The sequence below is a fragment of the Drosophila elegans genome, unplaced genomic scaffold (assembly GCF_018152505.1).
Source record: "Drosophila elegans isolate 14027-0461.03 unplaced genomic scaffold, ASM1815250v1 contig_814, whole genome shotgun sequence".
NCBI lineage: Eukaryota > Metazoa > Arthropoda > Insecta > Diptera > Drosophilidae > Drosophila > Drosophila elegans.
Genome location: NW_024546167.1, coordinates 17,751,128 through 17,763,256, shown reverse-complemented (window position 1 = coordinate 17,763,256; position 12,129 = coordinate 17,751,128). Strand labels below are relative to the sequence as shown.

The following is a 12,129-nucleotide window of genomic DNA, read 5'->3' as shown; positions in this document are numbered from 1 at the left end:
ATAATATTCATATTTGCACTAGTCAGCAAAGACTCATTTCCGATTTTGCTCCGCCCTGCCACAAGTATTTAAATCTTAAATCTGCCATATGTATTCCCTTAGCTCATTTTCGTTACATATAATTTTACTTTTTTCCTGGCCTTTTTTGTTTTTGGCCAACATTCATTTTGAGCCAGCCAAATGCCGCAAGGTCAAAAGCTTTAATTAAAATGTTGCCTGTTAGCAAAGCATATGCGAGTGGAGGCAAATAACAAAAAAAAGGCAGCAAGCAAACAGAGTAGGCTAAAATTGTGCGAAAAACTAAATTCAGCCCACTGGTGGCCTCGATACTGAATTTTTCCGTCTTTTTGCAACGCAAACGCAGCTTCACTTGTCTAACAAGAGTGGCACTAAAGCGAAGTTGAGCAAACGCAAACAAAGTTCGCGAATAAACTTTTAGCAAACACTTCAAATAATTGTTATGAAGGCGCTGGCAGCAAGCTAAAAAAAAAGTTTTTAGTATAATTTCAAGGTCACACGCGATTAAAAAAAGAGGCTAAAATTGAGTTGGCTCTGAAAAGTATGCTATGAAAAAGGGATATAAGCGAAGAACGGAACTGAACTCGGTATATGGATATGAAAAATATTCCCAGCAGGAGCATGATTTTAATGTTTTCTGCTGGCAAACAAAGCGTGGAAATAAAAACAAGAAAAGCGGAAATTTGTTATGAAGAGAAAAATAATGGGTGGTAAAAAAGAGTTTAAGCCTTTAACACTGGTTCTGTGTTTCCGCCAAACAGCGGGGGTGTTCTTTCGCATGTTGGGTTGTAAAAGCTTGAATAATGTCTTTACAGATTGACAGATTTATGCCACAATTAAGTCTGTACTTTATAAAATATTCTTAGCTGGAAGCATAAATTTGTTGCAATTCCAAAACAAAACAAGTAAATCATAAAATTTTAGTTTAATCAATCGAAAGCTGTTCTTAATATTTTTTAATATAAACATTAGCAAATAACTCTTGGTGTCAGCCTTCTATATATATAAATTAGGAGTAGCTGTATAATTCTTGACCGTCAGTTCACCTTGTGTAATGGTTGTAATTACGTCTTCAATAAATGTATGCATAATTCATAGCCGTAATTTAAAACATTAGTACAAAACCTGAAGAACAGGTTGTATACGAAAGTTTTCCATAACTTGTGTCTTATATTTTTTAGGCTACTCCTTGCAACATATGAAAAACTTCCCATTAAGAGGTTGTCATTTTACCACCCACAAAGGCATTGCCACGTGACTGTTACACTACTTCCCCTACATCATCCTACTTTCCCGACTTTCTTACTCTTAATTTGCTCAATTTTAGGGGTGGAGGGAAAAAAATCGGGAAAAAGTTTTTGGTGCCTGTGCGTGGTCTTTTCCGGTTTTTCCCTTTTCCCAGCCCCCCGGTTTTCCGTGGGTCGCCTGTTGCAGTTTTCTCCTTGCACTTTAAGTGTCCCTTGGTGCGGCATAAATTATTAAAACCAGGACAATGAACAAGTCGAAGTGGAAGCCGAAGACGAGGACGAAGGCGAAGGCAATGCCGCGGAGAGCCAAAAAGTTAATTCATATTACTTTTCAATTTATTGGCATTTTTCGAACGTGCTCTTCTTATTGAAAGGCGACCAGAAGTCGTCGTCTATCGCAAAGGGGTGGGCAAAAATTAAATTAAAATTGTTCAAGTTCTGCTCCGCTTTTTGGTGCGACTTTCCTATAAGTTTTGGAGCGAAGTTCGGGCTGTAAATATTTTGTAGCTACTCGAAAATATGTGCATTGAAAGTGTAAGATAAATTATCACGGAACCAATAATACAGCTTTTTGCTTTTGTGGTGCTTCGATTGGTTATTTGGGCTATCGTATTTTTTAATTTCAAATATTTTTAAAATTTAAATTATAATTATAGTAAATGGGGATTATTAGAAAAAGAATTGAAACAAAAATTTTAAATACTTATAATTTTTTTTGATATAAACAGAGATTGAACTGAGTTACTTTAGAAATGAGTTACAACTAGAATGTTGTATTTTAATTTATTCTCTTTATATTTTTTTGCAGTGCGTTTGTCGCTTTGACCGGCAGGGTCCTCTATGCGAGCTGCCAATCATCATCCGCAACGCAGCTTTCTCTGGCGACTCGTACGTGTCGCACCGCATCTACAAGGACATCGGGGCGCACGAGTCCTTGGACGCCGTGCTGCCCATGCACATCCAGCTGAAGGTGCGAACGCGTGCCACCAATGGACTGATCATGCTGGCTGCGGCCCAGGGAACCAAGGGGGGTCACTACATGGCCCTGTTCCTGCAGAAAGGACTCATGCAGTTCCAGTTCTCCTGCGGACTGCAGACGATGCTGCTAAGCGAACTGGAAACGCCTGTGAACACCGGCCACGAAATTACCATTCGAGCTGAGTAAGTGAAAAGTGTCGACCACGGAATGCAATTACGCGGGTACATACACAGGGGGGAAAATTCGTAAAAGGCTATGGACCAATGTTCCATGAGTTTATCAACAAAAATTAAGGTTTTTATTACCATAAATTTCAATATTTTATAAAATGACTAAAACATTTGACCAACGCTTTAACTACACAGAAAAACACACAAACACACTTCTCTTAGACCGTAAACGATAAAAAATTCAAAATGGCGACTAAAAGTACCATGAGGTAGAAGGAGAAAGACATAGTCGAAACTCGAAAAATTCATGTTTGAACATAATAATCGTTTTTGAACATAATAGTGTGATAAAAGTATCTAGACGAAGTTTTATCTGAACGAGTATCATTTCTTATTCATATTTTTGTCTGTGCATTGCAAACTCTTGCTCCAGAATTCTATTTAAGGCCGATTTCTCCCTGTGCAGGTACGCAAGTGTGACCCAACCTCAACTTGCGGATGATTGAGAGGGACGGCGACGACTGTCGGCATGTTAATTAACTTTTTAAAAAGCGCACGCGGCAAGGTGGAGGTCAGCATATGGGTCAGGGTCAGGGAGCAGGCGACCAGGCGGTTAGGCGGTCAAACGGCCAGGACATTGCCCATTAAACGTGGCTCGCTCGGGATTCTCATCTCGTCCTCCGTTCGTCCGCAGAGGCCACAAATTATAATGCTTCAAGTGTAGAATAAATTGCAGTTTTTTAGCTTCTCCTCTGCGCTGGCCTTCCACTTACCATTTCCACTCGCCCATTTCCTTGGACATTAAATCCTGCGGGGCATCCGTTTGCCATCCATGCGTAATTAGTTGGAGATTTTTCCTTGCTGGCTCCTCTTCTTTTATTTTTCCTTGGTTGAAAATTTAATTTACCTCATTTTCTATGCTCACAACGAGCATTTTCGCCAACGGAATGGGAGAGGGCGGACTCGTGCGTAATTAATCGTTTAACAAACATTTCCTGGCCAAAGCCAACACTTGGCAAATGTAAGGAAAATGAGCAAACTGATTTAAAAGTTATTCAAACATTTTCATTATCGCAGCGAATTATATCCAGAATGGGAAAATAAAGTTTAAATTAGTTATGGCTTGCATCAGATGTGCGAAAGTATAAGGTAAAAGGCGTACAAATTTAGAAACATTAAAAGTTTTAGAACATTTAATGAAAAAGTTGAAAAATTAATGAATGAAAAATCGCCTATTCTGGAAAAATGAGGAAAATAATTGTTAAATTGAAAAAGAAGAGTTGAAATCAATCCCTTAACCATTTTCCCGTTTTTACAACGTGTTACAACGTGTTGACTTAATGGACTTTAAAGTGTCCTGCAAAATTCAAATGACCATCACTTAAAGTCATCATCAAATTGTCAGCAAATCGGTTGTTTACAATTCAGCTGTGAGCAATTACCTAAAAATTGCCATCAAATTGATGGGTTAAACGCATATGGAAAATGACCAAATAATTGTTTTAGGCAAATAAAACTGTACTGAGAGAGAGCCAGGCAAATCTGGGAAAATGGAGCTCCCATGGCGAATCAAGGATAGACGAAACGTTGCCATAAACAGGACATTAAGAAATAAATATATATATCAAAAAGTAGGACAAAGAGTGAGCGAGACTGCTGCCCATATAAATAATTTACCAAAGGGAGAACAATGAGCGAAAGTGAGAGGCAGCGAGGGGGACGCATTCACATTTTACGACTATCGAATCGACCACAAATTTACTTTTTAGCACTTGGTCCCAGCTCGGGGCGATCCAATGTCCGATGTTAAGGGCCCTCTCGTTCTATATTTATGTGCACTGCGAAAAATCAGGACATTAAACATGAGCGTTACACTGTCAAGGTATAAACGAGAAAAAAACATTAGCTTTGGCATGCTTTTAAATGCAAAAGTGTAACAAACTTTTTATATTTTTGTAAAAATATACTTTAAGCTTCTTTCAAAATTTAGCTTATAAGTATTTCTTTTAGGATTTGAAGCACAGGTGTAAATATTCAATTGTAATTTTTATTACTTTAAACACAGATAAAGAATTTTTTTGGTTTTGATTATTAAAAAAATTCTCATTAAACGTAATATCGAAATTTAAGTGATATTAAGAGTTTATTTGCGATTTAAATTTTTTTATTAATTACATGTTCAATAATAATTAATGTTCAATAATTATTAATTCCATGTTCTTAATAATTTGTAGCTATAATTTTTCCCTGTGTACTTATATTATATTACTTTCCTTCTTTCGCTTTGCTGGGTGTTGTTTTTGTGTTTTGGTCTGGCAAGTGGATTTACGAGCAACAAATTTATGTTCGTTGCCTATTTTTATTTGGCTTGCGTGCTTAATCGCCCGAGCAGAGGGAGCAGAAAGGACTTTTTCGCCCGGGGGCCATTCGATGACGATGATGACGATGTCGGGCCTTCGATGAACTATAGTGGGCCAACCCATTTTGGGAAATCTAACCATGGGCGGGCGAATCCCTCTCCCAATCTCTAATGACCCAAATGCCCGGCGCAATTGACATTTTAGTTAAGGGCCTTCATTGAACTGGTGTTGCGCACAATTAGTGTAATTAGAAAGCAATAACAATTACCGTTAGTCGAGTCTAATTGCGACCACATTTCTTTCCGCTTTCGACGGGAGTTTCGTTTTAATTATGGCAAAATTCGCCTAATACAATTCTCGACTTAAGTTCATTAATTAGGATGAGTTGCTTTACTTGGCAGTTTCCGCAGCCAAGAACTTTTCAATAGCATTCAATTGGGCGTGTCAATAAATTATATTCAAGGATTTGCCACCGCCCCTCACGCCCAAGAAAAATGAACAGCCTTGAATGTAAACAATGCTAATTTAATTTGTTGTTCAGTCAAATGTAGCTAATTGAACTTTAAATAACATTGAAAGGAAGTTGGGATTTTTGGTTTTGCAGCATTAATGGAACTAGAAATGGTAATTAATTTTGGCTTTTTAAAAGGGACTTACATTAATGGGCTTTGAAATTTAAATTGCATAAATTTTGCTCACTTTAAATTATGGATAATATCCTAGACGCCTAAAGCAAAAAGTATCCAAACTATTTTCGATTTTCCTGCCAAATTTATTTAAAGAAAACAAAGGGAAAATCGCTGTCAAAAGCATTTACATAAGTTGTAAAAACTAAATGCAATCAGACAAAACTTTTTCCATCTGGCCAGCATATGGGAAACTTTTTTACAGCTTTTCCTGCCTACATAAAATAACAATAAAATATGTGTCCGTCTGCAGTCATTTATTGCATTGGCTTTTTGGCATTAAAATGTCTACATTCAAATGCAATAAACGCGAAGATATGAATCCCTGTTCGTCCATCTGCAAACAGATGCTCCAAGCCCCAAAACCAAACAAAAAGAGAAAACTCTTCTTCTGACAACAAATAAAATCAGAAATGCTGCAGATGAGTCCAAGCGGGGTGACATTCGACCAAGCGGGGCAATAAAAATTGGTGGCCCCTTTCGGAAAAGGGGGAAATTCTCCGGGTAACTCCAACCTGAGCTTTCACCTCTGTCACATCAAAGGGGCGGTAAAAAATTCCATACCATCGCGGGGCAGCAAAACAAAAATTTGACAGTCGATTGACATAACAGCCAATTGTTGGACGGAGTGGAAAAGGATATGACCAGGGGACAGTGGCTTGAGTCCGGAGTGAATTAACATTAATTATAATTGTAAATTGGGTAAAAGTATGTTTCTGGTTAATAGAGGAGAACGTATAGAGGAAATACAAGTTCAAGGGATTTTAGATTTGTTTAAATAACATTATTATTATTATATTATTATAAAATAATTGCAAAAGCATTATGAGTAAAAGAGAGATTTGACACAATAGCTGAGAACTTATCAGAAATTTAATTATAAGTTTAATTGCAGAAGCATTGAAAATTGAAAAAATAGATTTGTCAAAAAAGTTAAGAAACTTAAATTAATAAAATAATTAAGTATATATAACTTGGACTAGTTTAATACCTTTACATTGATTTATTTTTTTAAAAAATTGTTTAACAATTATTAACCCACTGTAAATAATTGTTGGGGGTCCTGCAAAAGTTGCCTACGTTGATAGGTCAAAGGGCAAAAGGTAGCCATGGATATAACAGATGGCTGGCAGGACCCTTTTTTTCGGTGGATACGGGAAATCGCAACGCAGGTTGGTGGATTGTGGTGTCATAAATATTTTCATGCATCGGCATGTTGGGAATTTCCCCTCAAAGGTCGTTCCTAAAAGTCGGGAATACAGGGAGTGTCACCCGCGTAAAAGAAAAGTTCTGCGTATTAAATATTTCATGCACTATAGTATCAAAAAAAAAAGAAAATGTTAAAGTGAAAGGTAGAAGGTAAACAGAAAAAGAGCTAAAGGAATGCCTCGAATTTTCCCTTTTGCAGATTGGACTTCAGCCGGAATTACACACACTGCAACGCCTCGCTGCTGGTGAACGACACGCTGGCCATGTCCGGGGATCAGCCCACCTGGCTGAAGCTCCTGCCCCCGCGCCTCCACACCCCCGAGGTCATACTGAACACCTGGCTGCACCTGGGCGGAGCGCCCCAGGCGCCGATTGGACTGATTATCGAATTGCCGCCGGCCCAGAGTGGCACCGGCTTCACCGGCTGCCTCCATACGCTGCGCATCAACGGACAGGCTCGCGAGATATTCGGGTGAGTTTGTCTTTTGGGTACATTACAAAATAAATACATATCTTATTCGGACATTTTTCATAACTAATAGTTCAAAACTAATAAATTTAAAGACATTTCTTAGAATCAGCCACTAATCTGTTATTTCTGATACTTTGTCCGTTATCTATAGTTGACAGAAACCTTAGTGTTTTTAAAAATAGTCACATACTTAAATAAAATATTACACTCCATTAGTAGAATTCAGATTACAATGGTAATAAAAATATTATAGTTAAAAAAAAAAACAGGAAAAAACAACAATTTAGAGTTATCTTTTTATTTAGGAATGGTGACTATTACATTTTTCCGAATTTGTTAGAATATAAAGAATATTTCTCGCTGTGCCCCTTCTTAACGCCCATTCCCACTCTCCATTTTTTTTTTGGCCCTCCGGGCGCTTCGAACGCTGGACCATGGCTAATGAACAGCGCCCAAAAAGTTACGACTTCTTTTGGGCCGATAGAGTGGGGGGAGTGAAAGAATATATCTCCGCCGGGGGCACCTCTTAAATAGTAATGCCGCTTACACTCTTCCGGAAACCCAAAGGCGCAACGCCGCAGAAAAGGCGGGAATAAAACGAAACCATCAAAATGACGACCCACAAAGTTGCAGGTGGTGAAAACCTTTGGAGAAGTTGCAGTAAAGGCCGATTTATACGGCCACCGAACGTAAAGAACTTTTCTCGAAGGTACATGGAAAAATTAACTCTGCTTACGTGCGAAGATAAAACGCAAAATGACCGAGGGGCTACATATAATAAATATTGCTAATTAACCCAAAGTCCATATATACTTAAAGGCCACGCATGTGCCTGTCCTCTGGGAGTGGTAAAAATAAACAGAAGTGCAGTAATCAAATTAGATATAAAAAAGCTCTGTTTTTGCCAACTCTTAATTCTTATTAAATAAAGTAGAAATAATATTCATTTAACTTTCTAGTTTCTGCTTCAAGTGCTGAAGTTGTTAACAAGACTTTTACTATTATGAATGCATCTGGAGCTCTAAGCGAATTCCCCGCTCCCGTAGATTTCAAGTTTCTTTATTAAAGGCACTTCTTAACCATAAAAGAAATAGCCATGCTAAAAGCTTATATATTATGGCCTCTTAGCAGTTTTGCCAGTGAAAATGCAGCAAAGCCAGCTCGATGAAAAGGACATCTCAAAGGAGGTGAAATGGGAATGGGGATGGGGAATGGGGTGATTTCAGCGAATGCGGAAGCCATTCGTCAGTGTGCAACGTTCATAAAAGCGCGAACACAAACAGATGGCCCAAATGCACAGGGTCGGGGGAAAAGGGGAGGTCGAAAAAGAGGGAGAAGGGGGTGAAGGGGACCTTCACATCCGTGTCGACAGCGCTGACAGCTTTGGGCTGTTTGTCAAATGGCGCAAAGGATGGCGAAAAGGACACTCTGTCCATGGTATTGGCATGTTGAATTAGCCAAGTTCATGAAATTAGCTGCGACACCTAACACATCGCCCTGTCTTAAATCTGCACAGCGAAAAAAATGTTTCAGAAAATCAATGGGAAGTTTAGTAATTAAATTGTTTATCATTTCACAAAGAAAGAGGATAAATTTATATGTTATATAGTTATATTTCCAACATATTTAAAAATATATCATAGGAGATTGTGTGTAAAAAAAATTCACCACTTAATTGACTGAATATTTTTTCGGTGTAGGGATGCTTTGGATGGCTTTGGCATCACGGAATGCGGCTCTTTAGCCTGTCTATCGAGTCCTTGTCGCAATGGCGCCGCCTGCATCAAGATCGAGACCAACGATCTGGACGAGAACGGCGAGAAGGCGGAGAAGTGGAAGTGCAAGTGTCCCACGGGCTACATGGGACCCACCTGCGAGATATCCGTGTGCGAGGACAACCCGTGCCAGTACGGTGGAACCTGCGTACAGTTTCCGGGCAGCGGCTACCTTTGCCTGTGTCCGCTGGGCAAACACGGCCACTACTGCGAACACAGTAAGTACTTATAGACTAATTTTAAAGATTTCTTAGGAATAAATAGTCCTAAGAACTTATAATATTTAGTTTATAAATTAGTTATAAAGGTTATATTAAACTTACCGGTACTGAAATGCTGCTACAGTTAAATGTTGGTATCCAAACCTGAAATGAGAAAATGGAAAATTATTAAAGACCATAAATATTTTCTTCGCCCGCTTAATCGAATGAATACAACTTAATCTACATAAGAAAATAAAATATGATTTTTTTTTAATATCAAGAAACAAGTAAATTTAAATGATATTTAATAATTTATACATTTTTCAAAACCAATGGAAAATAGTGCTATAGCAAATAACTTATATGTAATGTTTCCTATATGTAAACTAATTAGTTGGTTATATTGTACTGTTTCAATTCTTTAACTTAATAATTTCCTTAGTACTTCTTTTAAATGTCTTATTATTTTTTTAAAGATCTGGAAGTGGCCCTGCCCTCCTTTTCCGGCAGTGTCAATGGACTCTCCTCGTTTGTGGCCTACACGGTGCCCATACCCCTCGAATATTCCCTGGAGCTGAGCTTCAAGATTCTGCCTCAAACCATGTCGCAGATCTCACTGCTGGCCTTCTTCGGCCAGTCGGGCTATCACGACGAGAAGAGCGATCACCTGGCGGTGAGCTTTATCCAGGGATACATAATGCTCACATGGAACCTGGGAGCTGGACCTCGTCGGATATTCACCCAGAAACCCATTGATTTTCGGCTGGATGCGCCTCGAGTTCCCTACGAGATCAAAGTGGGACGCATTGGACGACAGGCTTGGCTTTCGGTGGACGGCAAGTTCAATATTACGGGTCGGTCGCCCGGCAGTGGCAGTCGCATGGATGTGCTGCCCATTTTGTATCTTGGAGGACATGAGATAGCCAACTTCAATACGCTGCCGCACGATCTGCCATTGCACTCGGGATTCCAGGGATGTATCTACGATGTGCAGTTGAAGGCGGGACAGGTCACGGTGCCGCTGCAGGAGACGCGTGGGGTCAGAGGTCGCGGGGTGGGTCAATGTGGCACCAGGGAATGCCACCGCCACGCCTGCCAGCACGATGGCGCCTGCCTGCAGCATGGAGCAACCTTTACGTGAGCTCTAGTTTCGGGATAATATTAATTGCAAACTAATTTTTCATTTTTCGTTCTAATTAGCTGCATCTGCCAGGAGGGCTGGTATGGTCCACTCTGTGCCCAGCCCACGAATCCCTGCGACTCCTTCAACAATAAATGCTACGAGGATGCCACCTGTGTGCCACTGGTCAATGGCTACGAGTGTGATTGTCCTGTGGGACGAACGGGCAAAAACTGCGAGGAGGGTAAGTTTTTAGAATACCATAAGTAAAAAAAAGAAAAAACAAAAATGTTTTCAAGTTGTACAAACAAAATTTAAAATTAAGAATTAGCCTGTTTATTGCAAACAATAATAATCTTCTTTAAAGGAAATAAAATAAATTTGTAAATAGTCAAAACCAAATTACAGTAGTTTTAAATAATTTAATAGACTTGGTCAACAACATTTTAGAAGTTGTCCGATATTATTCAATTTAACAATTTTCAAATGATTAAACATTTTACAGATAAATATCTATAGAATTTTATTATGTTGATAATGATTAAGAAAAGATATATTTTTTTTAACCAATTTAAACAAAATTAATCAATTGTTAGGAAAAATAAAAAGATGTTAGATATAATCAAAAGCTGATTTATTTGACTTTAAATGGACATGATCAAAAAAATTGTATAAGTGATCCTCATAACAAAAAATATTCCAAAAAGTAAAGTTACGTTTTTAAATAATTAAATAATATATTTGTAAAACGTAAAAATATCGTTATAGAATGACAAATGTTTTCATTGCGATATTTTTATCTTTACAATTATTGGTAGTGATTTTAATTGTACTTTTTATCAACTATAACCCTTAGAAATCCGTTCCCTGAGCGATGTATCCCTAACCGGTAGACGTTCTTACTTGGCGGTTCGTTGGCCATATTTATATGATGGTGGTGATAAACTGGGTGCCAAACGCTCCCAAATGGTCAGCTACAGGAACTTTACAAAGAAGCTAATGCCCCCGAAACCGATTACCACGCCCAGCACCCATTTTGTGATGAAACTACTGAATGAGGTGGAAAAACAGCGAAGTTTCTCGCCAGTTCCTTTGATGGGATCGAAAACCTTCGAGGAGCACCACCGAGTGCAGTTCTTCTTTATCGAATTCCAATTGCGCCCGCTCTCGGAAAGAGGATTGCTTCTGTACTTTGGCACCCTGAACAACAATCAGGACAAGAAGATTGGCTTCGTATCCCTATCGCTGCAAGGTGGTGTGGTGGAGTTCAGGATCTCAGGCCCAAGTACCCATGTGACGGTGGTGCGGAGTGTGCGGATGTTGGCCATCGGCGAGTGGCACAAGATCAAAATGGCGCAGCGGGGCAGATGGCTCACATTGTGGGTGGAGGGCAGTGCCTCATCGGCCTTGGCCCCATCCGCCGAGGTGCTGGTCGAACCCGACTCCCTGCTCTACATTGGCGGACTGAAGGATGTATCCAAACTGCCGCACAACGCCATCTCCGGATTCCCGATTCCCTTCAGAGGATGTGTCCGCGGACTGGTGGTCAGTGGAACTCGCATTGTGCTCAACGAAACCAACATTGTGGGTGCGTTATCTTAATCTCTCTAAGTGTTTGGTGCAAAAAAAAAAATATATACTTTTACGCTATATTTTTCCCTTTATGATCGATATGAATTTAAATATTCATTGAATATTATATTTTCTCAAACTATCTATGCAATTATATTCAATGATTTAACATACATTTTTTACAATTAAATAAGCTTTAAGGATATAAGATCAATTATGAATTTTAAATTTTAAAACTTAATGGCCCATAACACAAATTAAAAGAAACATATTTTAATGTACAATGTGACATGTTTAAAAAAAATTAATAAGAAATAT

The 12,129-nt window shown here is 38.8% G+C and overlaps 2 protein-coding genes across 3 annotated transcripts in view; one reads left to right on the top strand and one right to left on the bottom strand.

Moving 5' to 3' along the window:
- Positions 1 to 12,129, top strand: part of LOC108147905 (protein eyes shut) — a 56,277-nt gene that overhangs the window by 38,951 nt on the left and 5,197 nt on the right. Inside the window, exons 6-11 of the mRNA XM_017274666.2 lie at positions 2,074 to 2,426; positions 6,869 to 7,141; positions 8,842 to 9,134; positions 9,596 to 10,256; positions 10,320 to 10,483; positions 11,096 to 11,827. Of these exons, the coding sequence (XP_017130155.1) occupies positions 2,074 to 2,426; positions 6,869 to 7,141; positions 8,842 to 9,134; positions 9,596 to 10,256; positions 10,320 to 10,483; positions 11,096 to 11,827 (2,476 nt within the window). The remainder of the gene's footprint in view (positions 1 to 2,073; positions 2,427 to 6,868; positions 7,142 to 8,841; positions 9,135 to 9,595; positions 10,257 to 10,319; positions 10,484 to 11,095; positions 11,828 to 12,129) is intronic.
- The window catches only part of LOC108147908 (MKRN2 opposite strand protein), a 57,928-nt gene that overhangs the window by 42,592 nt on the left and 3,207 nt on the right, over positions 1 to 12,129 (bottom strand). For both annotated transcript variants that reach the window (XM_017274669.1, XM_041710232.1), the window contains one exon: positions 9,240 to 9,281. The gene's annotated coding sequence lies outside the window, so the exon portion shown is untranslated. Of the gene's footprint in view, positions 1 to 9,239; positions 9,282 to 12,129 lie in introns of those variants that run through there.